The following is an 18,070-nucleotide window of genomic DNA, read 5'->3' as shown; positions in this document are numbered from 1 at the left end:
AATTGTTTTGTAGGTTGTGGAAGACAGCGTCCCGGAAGCTAGCAGGGGTGTCGACAGTGGTGCAAAGCGAGTCCAATTGAACGCAGCCGGCATCCTATTTTCACCGAGCGATAAAAGGTCTCTGGAGAATGCAGCGGATCCGCTGTCACCAATCAACTGCGTGTGAATGTTAGTTTGGAGGTGCAAGGGCCGCACATGTGCCCAAAGAGCTAACGACTTAAGGCACGCATGCACGGGTTCCTTTAGGAATAACAGGTAGAGTCTGCCTGAAGTCTCCTGAAAAAAGTAACGTCAATCCTCCCATGGGGGCCGTAGAGTCTCTGATGTCTTGCAGGGACCAGTCCAGTGCCTCAAGGGCGCCTTTGTGTGCCATAGTGCACTCGTCCCATGTTCTGAGTTCTTGGCGATGTTGCAGATCGGACTTTGCCAGATCGAGCGGGAGTCTGAAGGCAGAGTGGGCAGTTCTGCAACCCAGAAGCAATGTGGCCGCAATACCAGAGGAAACTACAGCCAGGGCAATGTCCGTGTTGCATCTGACCTCCGCCAGAATTAGTTTCGTGACGAAGGTTTTGCCAGTGCCGCCAGGTGCGTCATGGAAGTAAATCCCCCTACGTTGCTGGTCGTTAGTTTGACATTTAATGCAAACTTGATGTCCAACATCGGTGTAGGGAAAATTCATGGGAACTTTCAAAAAATATATCAGAAAAATCGGTTTGCTATGTGTGCCATATATGATGTAATTAACCGATTTTTTCTAGTAATAACGTATCCTATTGGAATCAAAAGGGACATGATGCTCACTGTGAATTTCAAAAAAATTCCTGCCAATTTGTTAAAGATATTGTCGAAAATATGTCATCTTGAATTTGAATGCGATTTCCCAAAATGACATGATTTTATCGATTTTTTTCTGATGGTAAGGTATTGCATGGAAAACTAACAACAGAATTAAGTTCCTTAGGGTAACACTAAGCTTCACCATGAGTTTGGTGAAAATTGATTGCAAGTTGCGAAAACTACAACAGAAAATGTGTTGCATATGAAAAGCTTAGATTCTCGACCCCATGTCGAATTTATCGATTTTTTTCAGAACTGGGGGAACTTTTCAAAATTTTCACTGCGTTAGTTTTGAATTATGACATTGGGCTATGTGTGTGTCAAGTTTCATCAGAATCGGTTGAAAGCCATGGTCAGGGTGAGGGTACAACCTGACAGATACACAGACAGACAAACTGTCTTTTATATATAGAAAGATATATGTATGTATGCCTGTATATATGTGAGATTTTAGTATTAATAATGAAACTATTGAAGTGAAGGTATCTGACATTACAAGAGAAAGATGTTATTGTTTCACTTTTGACACGTAATACTGAAATAGTGGAAGAGATTAGCGATCTCTCTGGGCACGCATTAGGCAAGAATATTTTTTTGCCCATCACACTACATAGACCCTAAGTAAAACATGTAAAATTTGAATGAAATCAGTTGGGTAGTTCTCAAGTTTTAGGGATTCACACAGACACACAATCTCATCTTTATATATATATATTGATTCAAAGGTTGACTTTGCATTTCATCCTTTTGTGGTTGACATAACCAACATACCCAGCTCCTCAAACTGCTGGCCATGGGCCAAAATTTGAAACCAATATCAAGATGTCTACATACAATACAAACTATTGCTGTCTTTAAAATTAAGTTGCTATATTCAGTTACAAATACAACAAAAATTTCAAAATATTTTAAAATATAAGGAACAAGTATTGAATAATTTCAAAGAATTTCTTTAATTAAACCATTGTCATCAGTCTGGTGACTCATATTTTGTAAGAGTACTTTCATTCTTTCTCACAATAAGCATCACACCTGTGATACCAAATATCAACGCTCACAAGACAAAATGAACCACTGCAGTCAGTTTTCCAACCAAAGATTCAATACTAAAATCATGTGATGGAATGAGCATAAAAATACTAAACTCAAGTGATAAAATGAATATAAAAATGAAATATTATTTCTGTGATTCCTCAACCAGATCTTTTACTTCACATGGGTTATTTTCATCTTGTCCTATATGACCAGCACTTTTCAGTTGCTCATACAACAACGTTTTCTGTTTTACCTGATATGTTATTGTTCTGTCCAAATAGTAAGTACTTTTAAGTTGAATATTTTGAATAATATCACTAAGAAGGTGAGCTGCATGAACAGTTTTCCCAGGACAGTCCAGTTTGATGTTGTTTATATGCACATGGAAATGAGGATAAGATGGTTTGTAATGACAGTACATATATAGTTTATATGCTGGCACACCATATTTCTTTTCAATGATTATCTGGAAGAAAAAAACAGAAAAAATAAGCACAAGTATAGCTGTGTAAAAAATTTTGCTTGAAAATACATGGTTTGGGGTTCAGTCCCCACAGTGTGGCATCTTGGGCAAATGACTTTTATTATAGCCCCAGGCCAATCAATGCTTTGTGAGTAAATTTGGTAGAGGGAAACTGTGTGGAAGCCCACTGTGTGTGTGTGTGTGTGTGTGTGTGTAATCGTCCAACCCATGTTGGCATGGAAAGTGGATATTAGACGATGATGATGATATATACAAGTGTAAAAAATGGAATTTAGATTTGTCCTTTAATTTGGAGGTTGCCAAAAAAGATTTCTAATATTGATTCTTCATATTTTGCTGGTAGTTTACAGGCGTAAATTTGCGAATCTGAAAATAATACTTGTATATGGTGTGTTGTGAATTTATGGAAAGAAATCCCATAAAACTCAACAATTTAGTTAACAATGGAGAAGAGAAGGTGTTAAAATATATAAGAGAATTTTAATTCATGGAGATGATCATTTCGTACAGAGATATAAAAATAATGCAAATTCATGGTTGAACTGAATTAAATAACATCGCCTTACTGGCACCTGTGCTGGTGGCATGTGTAAAAGGATTCGAGCAAGGTCGTTGCCAGTACTGCCTGACTGGCCCCCGTGCTGGTGGCACGTAGAAAGCACCCACTACACTCTCGGAGTGGTTGGCGTTAAGGGCATCCAGCTGTAGAAACTCTGCCAAATCAAGATTAGAGCCTGGTGCAGCCATCTGGTTCGCCAGCCCTCAGTCAAAATCATCCAACCCATGCTAGCATAGAAAGTGGACGTTAAACGAACATTAATTACATATCAATGTACTCTTCAGTGCAAGAAGTATAAACAAAATTTTGACAATGAACTTGAGAAAGGAAATAGCAGAGAAGAATTTAGGGGAGTCATTTTTATCCTTATGAGAAAAAGAGATACAAGTCTAGTTTTGTATTAACTATAACTAAAGGCTATAACGGTTATTTGATAATATAAGTAAAAAGAAGTTACAGAGACGTTCCCTTTATAGATGAGTTAGGATATTAGAAATTTGACCTTCAAATAAGTTGCAGAGGGCAAAAAATTGTATAGAAATATCCAATGGAAAGGCATGGCTATATTTGAATTAAGATATGACCTGAAAGTTAAAAACATTACTTAGTGTGGTGTATATTTAAAAAAAAAAATCATACATGAGAATGAAGTTAATATTGAGGAGATAGTGTATAAAGAGCTACTAGATAGTTAATGTAAAAAAGTGTTAGAGAGGTAAAAAGGGTTAAAGAAAGAATAAGATGCGTAAGATGGACTTACGTTTGCATAAGAACTAATATTCGTTAGTATGTATTAAATATAAGGTAGAAAAATAAGTAAAAAAAAAAAAAAGAAAAGAAAAAATAGCTGTTAATATTACAATTTAGATAGTAAATACTTGATGTGACTATAAAGATGAAAAAAGTAAAGTTGAACTAGATAATGGGTGCTGGAGTACGGAAAAATAAAACAATGTAGGGGAGATAAATGAGCTGGGAATGAAAATAAAGGGTTTATTTTATATGTATTGATATGTAAGGTTATACAGTAACTATGTTTTAGTATAAATAAAAATGATGAGGTAAGAAACTAACCTGGCATAATGTGAGAGGGATATTTAATGTTATTATGGTAGTATTAATATTCAAGTAATAGAAGAGTATTGCGTATTATGAATATAAGAAAAGGTACGAGTATAGGGGTGCACATAAGTATACAAAAAATTTATACATAACGTCAGAAAAAAAAAATCTTATAAGGAAATAAGTGTTTAGTATATTTACTCATACGTGAGTAGAGGCATATTTGCACATTAGTATACATAGATATATGATTTCTAGTTGTTTTTTGATTAGGGTATACACAAAAGAAACACCATACAAAACTACATACTCATACCGGTGCAAAAAGAGAAAGGCGCACACATATAAAAAAAAAAGTATATATATATATGTGTGTGTGTGTATGCAAAACGTATATACGCAGATACATACGTTCATATTATAAAATACATGTAAGTGGCAACATATAGTAAATAAACACAAAATAATAGATATACACACACAGATGACATATAAGATCCATACCCAGATATGCACACATGGTTGTAGACATGTAGTACACCAAGAAGTTCTATATATGCATACATGTTTGCATATATCAGCAGTAAAATATATTTAATTATCAGATATAGTGACAAGTAACATAAACCAGAATGGGTATGTTGAGGGAGTTTAATGGACACATAAAGCAAATAAAATAAAATAATTATAGGTATATACTAAAGAAAGATATAATTTTTTTAAAAACCCCAGACACATTGAAAGAAAAGGAGGTGTAGGGAGAGATAAAGTGTTAGCCCAATGTCAGTGTGCACACGCATTGGAGTGTAAGCACCCTGAGAGAAATGTTGGACATAAGAAGCATCAAATGTGGTGTGCAAGAGAGACGACCGGTAAGTAAAGTGAGATCACAGCAGTAACCTATACCAGTGTCACATAACCAGGCCATTTAAAAAGTATCTTTGCATTGTCACGTGACACACTGTGCTTGAGGAGACCTATTGAGTCAAGTAAAATCAAAAATGACACATCAAGTCACAATCAAAAATGGAAATTGTAGCTGTGGCCAATGCCAGCACTGCCTGACTGGCTCATATGCTGGTCGCACACAATAAGTACCATTCATGCACGTGTCATTGCCAGACTGGCTCCCATGCTGGTGGCATGTGAAAAGCACCCACTACACACTCGAAGTGGTTGGCATTAGGAAGGCATCCAGCTGTAGAAACATTGTTCAGATTAGATTGGAGTCTGATGCAGCCTCTTGGACTTGCCAGCCCCCAGTCAAACCGTCCAACCCATGCCAGCATAGAAAACGGATGCTAAACGATGATAATATATATATATATATATATATATATATATATATATATATCATCATCATAATCGTTTAACGTCCGTTCTCCATGCTAGCATGGGTTGGACGGTTCGACTGGGGATCTGGGAAGTCAGAAGGCTGCACCAGGCTCCAGTCTTATCTGGCAGTGTTTCTACAGCTGGATGCCCTTCCTAACGCCTGCCAATGTTCTGAGCCATGAGGATGAAAGACTTGAGGTATTTCGTGTTGCAAGACAGTGTGTGAGAGAGAATCGTGATGTGGTAGGAGAGAAATGTGTCCGCATGGATGATGGTTCACTTGCGCTAAATGAGGATGCAAAGAGAGAGGTTTGGAGATGCCACTATGAAAGGTTGCTGAATAAAGAAAATGAATGGGATAAAGAGAGTCTGCCGAAAGTCAACCCAACAGAGGGACCAGCCATCCGAGTTGACAATTCTTTGGTAGTTAAAGCAATTAGAAGCATGAAGACAGGGAAAGCCCCAGGCCCATCAGGAATTACTGCAGAGATGCTCAAAATATCTGGCAGTGTTGGCTATAACCTAGTCACCAGTATAGTCAACCAGGTGATACACGAAGGAGTCATACCCAATGACTGGTGTAGCAGCATACTAGTCAACTGCTACAAAGGTAAAGGTGACGCCCTAGATACAAATAATTACAGAGGTATCAAGCTGTTGGATCAGGTGATGAAGGTTACGGAGAGGGTCATAGCCCAACTAATTAGAGAGAGTTAGTTTAGATGAGATGCAGTTTGGGTTCGTGCCAGGGAAAAGTACCACTGATGCTATATTCCTGGTAAGGCAACTGCAGGAGAAATACCTAGCCAAAGATAAGCCCCTGTACCTGGCTTTCATTGACAGGGTCCCCCAATCCCTTATCTGGTGGTCAATGAGGAAACTAGGGATAGATGAATGGCTGGTGAGGGCTGTGCAAGCCATGTACAGAGATGCCGTAAGTAAGGTTAGGGTTGGCAACATGTGCACAGAAGAATTCAAAGTAGAGGTTGGGGTCCACCAGGGTTCAGTACTCAGCCCCCTCCTATTTATCATAGTCCTCCAGGCAATTACAGAGGAATTCAAGACATGTTGCCTCTGGGAGCTCCTCTATGCTGACGACCTTGCTCTAATTGCTGAGTCACTATAAGAACTGGAGGAGAAGTTCCAGGTGTGGAAGGAGGGTTTAGAATCGAGGGGCCTTAGAGTCAACCTAGCTAAAACCAAAGTACTAATAAGTAGGAAGGTAGACAATCCACAAATGTCTTCAGGAAGATGGCCCTGCTCGATCTGTAGAAAAGGTGTAGGTAGAAACTCTATAAGATGTACCCAGTGTAAGCTATGGACACATAAGAGGTGCAGCAATGTCAAAGGTAGGCTAACTGGGAAGATAGTTTTTGTATGTGGCAGATGCTCGGGAGCATTAACCTCTGAAAATCTGCAGAAAACAACTTCCGTCACTTTCCAGGGGGAAAAACTAGAAGTAGTTGATAGCTTCCGTTATCTAGGTGACCAAGTCAGTAGTGGGGGTGGGTGCGTTGAAAGTGTAACTGCTAGAATAAGAATAGCCTGGGCAAAGTTTAGGGAGCTCTTACCTCTGCTGGTGACTAAAGGCCTCTCGCTCAGAGTAAAAGGCGGACTGTATGATGCATGTGTACGAACAGCCACGCTACATGGCAGTGAAACATGGGCCGTGACTGCTGAGGACATGCGTAAGCTCACGAGGAATGAAGTAAGTATGCTCCGATGGATGTGTAATGTCAGTGTACATACTCGACAGAGCGTTAGTACCTTGAGAGAAATGTTGTACCTAAGAAGCATCAGTTGTGGTGTGCAAGAAAGACGATTGCGCTGGTATGGTCATGTGGCGAGAATGGATGAAGATAGGTGTGTGAAAAAGTGCCAATCCCTAGCAGTTGAGGGAACCCGTGGAAGAGGTAGACCCAGGAAAACCTGGGACGAGGTGGTAAAGCACGACCTTCGAACTTTAGGCCTCACTGAGGAAATGACCAGCGACCGAGACCTTTGGAAATATGCTGTACCTGAGAAGACCAGGACAAGTGAGCCCAGCCCACTTATGCATGCCTTTCCTCCCTTGGACATAAAGACCTGTTGAGGCAAGCGAAGTCGATATCGAACCTCATCCGACGACAGGCACCCATGCCAACCCCCTTTGCTTGCGAAGACATGTTGGGGCAAGTGAAATCGAAATTGGAATTGATATTGAACCAATCCTATGACTGGCACCCGGCAGATGCCAGGACCCCTGGACTGGTGGTACGTAAAAAGCACTATCCGAATCATGGCCGATGCCAGCGCCACCTAGACTGGCTTCCGTGCCGGTGGCGTGTAAAAAGCACCATCCAAATAGCGGCCGAAGCCAGTGCCGCCTCGACTGGCTTCCGTGCCGGTGGCACGTAAAATGCACCAATCCGACCGTGGCCGCTGCCAGCCTCGCCTGGCACCTGTGCGGGTGACACGTAAAAAGCACCCACTACACTCACGGAGTGGTTGGCGTTAGGAAGGGCATCCAGCTGTAGAAACATTGCCAGATAAGACTGGAGTCTGGTGCAGCCTTCTGGCTTCCCAGATCCCCGGTCGAACCGCCCAACCCATGCTAGCATGGAGAACGGACGTTAAACGATGATGATGTGTGTGTGTGTTTTTGTCCCCCACCACTACCTGATAATAGGTGTTGGTTTGTTTATGACCCATAACTTATTGGTTTCACAAAGGTGACCAATAGAATAAGTACAAGATTTAATATAAGTGCTGAGTCAAAGGTAATGATGATGGTTTACATAGCAACAAGCAACAAGTTTGTCAAGGAGTAGTAAACTACATCAATTCTACTGCAAACTGGTGTTCATTTCTATTTACCTTGATATGACTTGAACTTGAAATACACAAGTTCAACATTGCTATATGGACAATGCTGTTCAGAGCACTAACATTTCTGTTGGTTCAATAATAATTCATATTTGATGTAATTAAGCACCCAAAGAGGGTATTGAACAAATTTTGTTACATCAGTTAAATTTTATTACATTTTATATATTTATTTTTATTTATAATCATTTAATACATCCAAATATTGATGAAGCCCACAGAAGGCCAACTCAGTTGGAATAAATCAGCTTATTAACTAGTTTGGTTACAGAAAAATGAACCAACCAAATTGGTACACTGTTAAGAAATAACCAACAGAATGTTTGAAGATGGCAAAACATGAATCAAATTAAATATTATGAAATACAACTTGTGGTACATTCATGTTAGCCATTTAAGTGTTAAGATGTATGTGTGAATTTAGTGGCTGCCCGACTACCACAATGTAAATTATTCGGTTTCAACAGATAATAGCAGATTGATAACAGATATGGAAGGGGTACAACTCCATAATAATATAAAATGTCAGGCATACTGTAATATTTCCAAACAGCTGAATTATTATTATTATTAATTATCACTTATTAATTAATCTTCTAATGACAAATAAGAAAAGAGAAAGAAAGGGACAACTTACAGGACATTCAGTGAGAATAGACTTGAGCATTGGTAAATGTGACTGGTTGAGATCACGAATTGATTTAATGTTACGTTTATGGACAATGGCTACAAAGTACAGGGAATCAATATCAGTGCCATTCCATTTAAGATCAGGCAATAAAATGAATCCCTTTTCAGGATCTGGGTCTTCATATAAAATTCTCTCCTTTTCAGATTTCTTATTCAATATGTTATATACCCACTGAAAAGAAAACCAAAAGATAGATAGATAGAATGTATGTATGTATGTATGCATGCATGCATGTTAAAATTTACTACATTTTATATATTTATTTTTATTTATAATCATTTAATATATGCATGCATGTATATAGGCGATTCTGTTATTTTAAAAATTAGTTACATTGGATAGTAACAGAATTAATAATATCTTTGCAAATCAACTTTTTGTGAATTATTTTTCTCGTGAATTGTTTGCTCCTGTATCGAGATATATGTGTGTGTCATATACATATTTCATTGTTTGATAAGTGCCACACATGAAATTCTTTTGCTCTTGAATCCCTTTGTAACTTTTGCCAATTAAAAATAGCCAATAATTATTATATATTATTAACATCATTTAACGTCCATGTTCCTTGCTGGTAGGGGTTGAATGGTTTTTATAGGATCTGAAAGGTCCCAGGACAGCATTGTGGTCTACTGTCTACTTTAGTATGGTTCCTATGGCTGGATGCCCTTCCTAATGCCAACCACCTTACAGCATGTACAGGGTACTTTGTGTGTCACCAGCTCTAGTGAGGTTGCCACTACCTTCCCTGCTTATTACATCACCTAGGTAATAAAAAGCTATCAACTACTTCTAGTGAGCTATCTGGACATTTAAGAGAATCTATTTCTGATTGCTCATAATACATATTGCTCAAGTGCATGTCACAAAGCTTACTTTCTCTATTAGATTGCCTGTGATTCCACTACACTTCTTATGTACCCATAGCTTACATTGATTACAACATATGGAGTTTATACTCCTTTCCTGTATATTGAGCAAAGTTATTTCCCTGAAGACACCAGGGTCCCATCTTTTTTCCTACATACAAAAACCTTACTTAGTCTTTGCTAAGTTTGTGCGTGTGTATGTATGTGTGTGTGTGTGTGTGTGTGTGTGTGTGTGTGTGTGTGTGTGTGTGTGTGTGTGTGTGTGTGTGTGTGTGTGTGTGTATATATATATATATCACCGTGACCGACCAGGCTATCAGATGTTGCTACACATCACTGGTCACAATGCACTTCTCATTGTTTTAGCCTTCACATGATGCCACCCCCGCTGGCTAAGCAAGCAAGCCTACAGGAAAAAGAGTGAAAGTTGTGACGAAAGAGTACAGCAGGGATCGCCACCCCCACCCTGCCGGAGCCTCATGGAGCTTTAGGTGTTTTCACTCAATAAACACAATGCCCAGTCTGGGAATCAAAACCGCGAATGTGCTGCCCTAACCACTGGGTCATTGCACCTCCACATATATATACATATATCATCATTGTTTAACGTCCATCTTCCATGCATGCATGGGTAGGACAGTTCACAGGAACTGGCCAAGTACAAAAACTACCCTATGCTACTGTCTGCTTTGGCAGGGTTTTTATGCCTGGATGCCCTTCCTAACACTGACTACTCTGCAGAGTGGACTATAAATATATATCATTCATAGTACACTGCTGATAACAATGTACTTCCAATTTTGTCGTGACTGCACCATTGTTTTCTATCTTGACCCAAATTGCTTGACTAAATTGTCTTCCCATATCATGGTGGCCCTTTCCAATCTCTTGGATACTACTTGGCACCTTGCATGGATCCACCTGTTGTCTGTGAATCTTGCAACATGTCTGGCCCAAACGGAACTTGTGCTTTCAGTACTCTGTGATCACATTGTTCACGGCTCCATTCTCAAATCTCATTTCGAATGTGTTCTCTTTGTGATGTTCCTAGCATGGATCTTTCCATAGCCCTTTGTGTTGTAACCAATCGATGTTCAATCCTTTTTGTAGTAGTGCACATCTTATTTGCATATGAGGGCACAGGTAGAATGGTGCTACTGAAGAGTCTGGCACATATGGCATTGTCTAGCTTTGTTCCAAGCACATCCTTTATTGATTTAAATGCCATCCATTCTGCTCTTATTGTCTTTGAGATTCCAGCATCCATATCTCGGCACATATTCATTGTGTGCACTACCTCCTCGATTTCATCACTTCTCACTTCTATTCAGCCTTGTGTTAAAGGTAACAACATGGCTTTCAGCAAAATTCTTAAAAGAAAGGGATCTTTTAGTGGGTGACATATAAGTGTTGGATTTGGTTCTACAGTAGGAGGAAGAGAGTGAAGTGGATGGAAGTGTTTGTTTATAACTGTTTCCATACTCCTTAAGATGGTAGAAATGAGAGAAATTGGTCAGAAATGGTTGGGTCAGAGAGCTTAATCTAAGGAGTGATGAGAGACATTTGAGAGAGTGAGAGACAGGATAAGACTGAGTTTTGCAAAGATATCAGCTAGATTTCAAGGACATGGAATATAATGGAAGGGATATTGCCAAGTTTTTGAAGTCAGTGTCACATGTGAACATGATGGTGAGACTGATATCACTTTTATTTCATTACACACACAACAACTATATTGTCTGTGTGAGTGTGTTTATAGACTTTATTAGCATGACTCTTCTGAATTATAACAATATTGGTCTTAATACAGTTTTGGATGAAAATTTTTCCAAAATAAATTAAAAATAGCAACATCATAAAATAATTCTTTGTAAATTAAAGAGCTGGTTTTTTTCATTTCTATTTCATATAAAATGTTCTAAGTTTTCAGTATTTTTTTTACACTTTTTCTTTATGAGCTGGAAGCTATTCCATGGCCAAAACACTGCAAATTAATTCCTTGGAGAAAAAAAAAGAAAGATAAAATACATACGTCTATACAAAGGGCTTCCTTTTCTAAGGCTGGCAAAGCAATTTTCTGATATATCTCTGGTGTTTCATGAACAACAAAACACTCTTGCTGAGTATATTTGGTAATGTGCAAGTCTGTGGCGGGATTAATAAATGTTGCTTTTACATCTGCAAAGAAAAAAAAAAACTTATGTAAACAAACAGCTGAAAATAACAAGTCTCTATGTGGTCTCTCAGACTCCTGAAAACAGCAACCAGAATCATACCTTATACAAAAAATACAGGATGGTAACAGTCAAAACACCTTTGATTCTAGGTCTGATTGATCAGGATTGGCCAACAACTGTAACCATTTTTCTTTAACCCTTTAGCATTCAAACCAACCATATCCACCCCAAATAGTCTACCAGTTTTATGTTCAAACCAACCAGATCCAGCCTCTCACCCCAACCCTACAGGGTTGTTCTAAAAATAAACAATCACTGAACATACTGGTGAAGTAAATCCAATGGTGTGAAGAATCAACACAGCATACAAGTGGAACACAACACAATATGCAGTTGTCATGGTAACAAGCTGTAGCTTGGTTAAAATTACCCAAATTTCCCAACTTTAATTCCAAATAACATTAGATTCTTTAATTTATAAGATAAAGTAATTAGTTGATCATAATCAAAATTCAGAGTTGCATTGATACACCAAAATTGAAAGCAATCTGAGCAAAATTAAAGGGGGTTAATTTTGTGAATGAAAAAGACTAGATCCATGCTAAGTCATATTCGCTTTGTGAGTTTAAATGTGCAGGGACGAATCATGATGTTGTCGACTTTAGATGTAGTAAGAGCTAGTAGTGGCAATGTTGGCAGTGATGAATTTCATTGTCCTAATGCAGAGAAAGTGAGCAATTAGCTACCTGGAGGCATATGCAAACTAGACTTCTTAAGTTGAGCAAAATTGATCTATTTAAGGAAATTACTGGGCTCCATTGCGATAGTAAAAAGTAGTTAACCATTTAATAGTTTTAGTAAATTTATACAGAAAAAGTATTATACCGTCCAGCATAAATAAAAGTCAACTTCATTATATCTGTAAAAACCTATTCTGACATTAAATGAGTCAACTTCCCATACGAATGTTTATAATTTGTATGTCATTTTTCAACAAAAAAGATTTCTAAACAAAATCTGGAAATAATTCACTCATGTAACTTACACACCCACTAAAGTTTATTTTTGTTTGTGAAAAAAGTGCATAAATTACATGGGTTTTTTAGGTAATCTTAAATTTTGGCCTAACAACTACCTGGACAATTTTGTATAAGTAATGAACCTATTTATTACCTTATGACATTTTCAATGACACACCTGATATTTTGCATACATTGGTGTAGTTCCCTGGAAAAGGGCTCATAAAGTTGGGAAATTGCAAAAATATGCTCATATGTCATCCACATAGTAAAACTATCTAATTGTTTTTGTTTTCCTCAAAGCCATTAAAGCAGTTGATGTTATTTCTGGAAGACACCTGTGCTTGCCTTTCTATCATACTTTAGCCTTTCAATAACTGGCATAAAGATACCGCCCCTTCTCAAATACTCTCCACCCACTTAGCTATACACTAGTGGAGACAAGAATATATTTATCAATGGTTTATTACTTTACATACATCAGGGCTTAAGTCGCCAATTATTTATGTTTAGTCTGTTTAGTTAATTCAGATTCATTTAACGCTCACTGCTAACATTATTTTGTCTCCCTTCTCTCTTTGCAAGTCCACTTCGCTGCAGACCAACTCCCCAGCTAGCCCGCAGCGAAATTCCTGTCTACAGTTCATCTGTTATGAATCCTGCCCTAAATAGCTCCCCACACAGAACTGTTGACTGTCATTGGAACTGGGAAGGCGTTTTAATTGTCCTGCCCATGCATGTGGTTACTCGGTTCTTTGGTGGCTGTTTCTTGTCAAGGGTTGGTGTGATCTGCCTAGGGCAGTCCCTGTTGGGTGGTTGGGCTACCTGAACAGGGCTGTCAATATTGAGATGGGCTAGTTTCATAGTTGCTCTGGTGTGTTGATGGACCTTGCTGATGCCATGTAAAAAGTACCCAGTACACACTGTAATGCAGTTGGCTTTAGGAAGGACATCCACCCTTAAAAACCACACCAAAGCTGACACTAGAACTTGATGTCGCCCTGTGCATAGAAAACAGACGTTAAATGTAGATAATGATACTGATTCAGTGAAAATTGCTGAAGAATCCAAAAGTACCGTTTGCCTATCCATCGGTTTATGTTTAGACAATCAGGTCTCCTGTCTAATGTAGGACTTCATGAATATCCCCCCCCCCCCAAGCCAGTCTCATCACGAGAACACAAATTACTTTCCTTCATAAGTCCAACACATTATGCTCCTGCAGCAACTGTGTCTCAGTTGGCATCTTCGCCATGTCTCGTAACAATGTTAATCCCAGAACGTTTTTTGAACAATTCGGGTCCAACTTCGCTAGTTTTAAATTCCATTTATTCTCCAAGCTGTTCGTAAACAGAATTAGCTCTTTTGCAAATAAATGATCCAGTCACCCACCTGCTAAATAAACGGTGTGTATAACATTTACAAGACGGTGGATTGGTGACACGGTGTTTGATCTAATCTAGTCTCCAATTGACGAACAACCCTGGACAATCGGAGCTAATTCGAAATATATTAGATATAGAAATCGAGAAAATAGGCATCAGTGTTATTAAGCCTGTTATTGTCGCACTTTTTAGCTAATACTTTTCCCCTCAAAATGATCAAACCCGTCGGAGAAAATTTCGTAACATGAGTTTTAAAATAATTTTGGTAAATTTTTATCTAAGGAAATCATTCGTTGCCACACTTTTATTCATTAACAAATTAATAGAAAAGCATTCGTTACCAAGCATAACTACAGATGTATACCCCTCCCCGACTTTTTTATTTTTGGAGGTTATGAACCTCCAAAAATAAAAATTGATACTTTTCAACGAAACTTTTAACAAATAATCGCTTAGATCCTGTAGATTGAGTGTATGTAAAGATTTGTTTGAAAATTTTTTTCCGAGGGGTTAGGAAGAGGAGTTTCGGAAAATTCACACGACCCGAAATTTTCCCCCTCATAACTTTCAGGAAAATGGGTATTTTTTAATGAAATTTTATACAAATACCTTTCAAACGGTGTAGATTAGCAGGATCGCCCTTAAATCACACATTTTCCTCTGAAATTATTAATTTTTTTTAATCAAAAATGTTTCTCTCACGGTTAGTGTGTAGTGAAGAAAAAAATTGTCAAAACCGGTCCAGACTTGGTGAGAGTAAAAAAAAAATAATAATAATATTTTAGTTTTCGTGAAAAGATGCCTCCCATCATTCCGAAGACTGTGCTGAAAAGATCCCCGTCAAGACGGAGAATTTCCAACTTACGTTGGTCGTCTGATCCGAACCCCCCCCCCCACACACACACACAACCTTCCAAAAAATTTTGCCTTCAAATTTTTTTGTAATCGTAATCTACACCGTTTGAAAGGTGTTTGTATAAAATATTTCATTAAAAAATACCCATTTTCCTGAAAGTTAGGAGGGTGGGAAATGTCGGGTCGTGTGAATTTTCCAAAACTCCTCTCCTTAACTCTTCGGAAAATTTTTTTCCAACAAATCTTTATATAAACACAATCTACAGAATCTAAGCGATTATTTGTTGACAGTTTCGTTAAAAAGTATCCATTTTTCTGGAAGTTATGAGGCAACAAAGTCGGGGTGGGGGTGAGAGGGTATGTAGTTATGCCCGTTACCAAAGGAGTCACAGTGTGAAGAGAGAAAGAGAAATTTGCCGCCGTAAAAAAAAAAAACAATAAATAAGCATCTAATAAAATTTTCAGAAAATATTATGACATAACCTTGTAAAAAATACCCAAAAGAAAAGAAATGTTGACTTTTTACAAAATAACGGTCAATAAAGTAGTGACATTCAACGAGCGGGAAAAACGAAATTATTGAAGGTTTACTTTTGTATGCAGGAATGAAATTAAGAAAATTCCAAATATCAGCTATGCTATTGCATTTTCAGGGGGTATCCTCGCTTTTACGGTCCTAAATTCAAATTGGTCTTTTAATACAGTCCTATATATGTCTATTTCGTTGTTGGTTAGTTCTCTGAGAGATGAAATTTCGCTAATTTGGATGATAAAAGTTAAAATTGTGAACTTACATACATGCATATAGCGAAACACCGACTCCTAGAAAACCACACAAATACACATACATACACCAATTTGAATTTAGAACTATAAACACGAGGATAACTTATTCTCTTACTGGTCTCATACTTTTCTTCAAGTTGCACCTATTTTTTCATATTTATGCAAAAATAAAATCATGAAAATGACGGCGAATAATATATCGAGAAAATATCTATTTAAAATAAATGAATGGTATGTTTTACCGTAACTTGGTTTAGAAGGCGCCAACAATAAAGAATAATAACAATCGTTGCGGAAGCTGACATCCATATGATCTGAAAGAACTAATTCTTTGGCATATTCGATATTTATTGGATTTCGTTCAAGAAACAATACGGCTTTGTTTTCGTTGCTAGTTTCATCAGAACTGTCTTGTATTCTACCTTCGACGACCAAAAGCTTTTTGGCAGCATCTTCTCTTAAAACTTTGATGACTTGAAAGTTACTTAGATCTTTCTTAACTTTATTAAACTCTTCTACTTTCTGTTTCTTTGAAGCAGGTTCTCCACTCTCCGCCATCTTTCTTTATACGCAATCATGGCCGAATAGTTAATTAGCATATTTCATAATCAGGAGATCCCGGGTTCGATCTCAATGCCTGAAATCATTACTAGGTGTCTTTTAATGTAGTATTTGTTTATTTAGTCTAGCTAATTAAATTTATTAGAGGAAATATTTATTATATTATAACTGTATTTGAAATGTCCAGCCATGCCACACAGTCATATTAAATTTGTTCGATTTACCTTAATGGGTGATCTTTCGGTATATGTACGTAAAAACGCCCGTAACCCACTTGGTTCTAGGTTCAATCCCACTCCGTGGCATCTTAAGCTGGTATCTTCTACTATAACCATCGGCCAACCAAAGCGTCATGAGTGGATTTGATAAGTGGAAACTGAAAATGTACTGAGTGAGTGAGTGAGAGAGAGTGTGTCTGTGTCTTTGTTCCCCACCATTGCTTGGCAATTAATGCTGATGTCTTTACGTTCCCGTAACTTAGCAGTTTGGCAAAAGATACCAATAGAATAAGTACCAGGTTTTTAAAAAAAAGTAATTTGTTCAACTAAAAAAAGTAATTTGTTCAACTAAAATTCTTGAAGGCAGTGCCCCAGCATGGCCATAAGGCGGCAAGCTGGCCGAAACGTTAGCACGCCGGGCGAAATGCGTAGCCGTATTTCGTCTGCCGTTACGTTCTGGGTTCAAATTCCGCCGAGGTCGACATTGCCTTTCATCCTTTCGTGGTCGATTAAATAAGTACTAGTTACGCACTGGGATCGATATAATCGACTTAATCCGTTTGTCTGTCCTTGTTTGTCCTCTCTGTGTGTAGTCCCTTGTGGGTAGTAAAGAAATACATAGTCTAATGACCGAAACAAATGAAAGATGTATACAATATTTATGGATATCTAAAAAAGTTATTGCACTAATTACCTTCACCAAGGAAGGAGGTTATGTTTTCATTGGCGTTGAATTGTCCGTCTGTGTGCAAAATAACTCAAAAAGTTGTGAACGGTATTTGATGAAACTTGCAGGAAAAGTTGGTAATGACACAAGGAACAGAGGATGAAATTTTGGTAATGATCCTTGGAATTTTTATGGATTCTTGAACGATGTTTCATTTGTTATATTTACTTTACATGAAGTATTGTTACGTTCTTTAATTATCTCCCTTGAAAACACGTTCCTCGTACATAACCTATGGTGACGTTGCTGTTTCCAAAGTTTATTTTCGTTTCTCCATTATTAATTTTACTTGCGTATCTATCTTAAAATGAGCTTGGCAGAGGTCTGCACTCTCAGAGTGCTTTTCTAGTTTCAACTACGATTGTTATATACAAGTAGGAAAAAACATTCTTTGGGTGGTTTGCTGCTAGCTTCTATATTTGTATTGTTTTTTCACATATATAGAATTACATTAGCTAATGTATGCTTTTGTAGAAGGACCGTGCGAAGGAGAGGTGACTAGAATAGCTCCTTTAATACACCATGGAAAAGAGAGACAACCAATAGAATGTTTAAGAGAAAGATTTTATTGATAGGTTAATATGTGTCTGTGTGTGCGTCATATA

At 37.8% G+C, this 18,070-nt stretch overlaps 1 protein-coding gene across 1 annotated transcript; it reads right to left on the bottom strand.

The window, feature by feature from the left end:
* Nucleotides 1-1,766: 1,766 nt before the first annotated feature.
* Nucleotides 1,767-16,619, bottom strand: LOC115217210 (m7GpppX diphosphatase). Its single transcript, XM_029786850.2, has 4 exons — nucleotides 16,202-16,619; nucleotides 11,770-11,915; nucleotides 8,815-9,039; nucleotides 1,767-2,338 (listed from the first exon to the last, which is right to left on the bottom strand). Exons 1-4 carry the CDS (start codon nucleotides 16,515-16,517, stop codon nucleotides 2,015-2,017), a joined length of 1,011 nt encoding a protein of 336 aa, XP_029642710.1. The 5' UTR covers nucleotides 16,518-16,619; the 3' UTR covers nucleotides 1,767-2,014.
* Nucleotides 16,620-18,070: the final 1,451 nt, after the last annotated feature.

This window comes from Octopus sinensis, linkage group LG11 (genome assembly GCF_006345805.1).
Source record: "Octopus sinensis linkage group LG11, ASM634580v1, whole genome shotgun sequence".
Classification (NCBI taxonomy): domain Eukaryota; kingdom Metazoa; phylum Mollusca; class Cephalopoda; order Octopoda; family Octopodidae; genus Octopus; species Octopus sinensis.
This window is presented reverse-complemented; position numbering and strand designations above follow the sequence as displayed.

Excerpts from the sequence above, each read along its gene's own strand:
- LOC115217210 (XM_029786850.2), bottom strand. The coding sequence starts at position 16,517 with ATGGCGGAGAGTGGAGAACCTGCTTCAAAGAAACAGAAAGTAGAAGAG. Across the intron at positions 11,916-16,201 it reads GCCTTCTAAACCAAGTTACG|ATGTAAAAGCAACATTTATT; the intron begins GTAAAACATACC and ends TTTTCTTTGCAG. Across the intron at positions 9,040-11,769 it reads AGGAAGCCCTTTGTATAGAC|TGGGTATATAACATATTGAA; the intron begins GTATGTATTTTA and ends TTTTCTTTTCAG.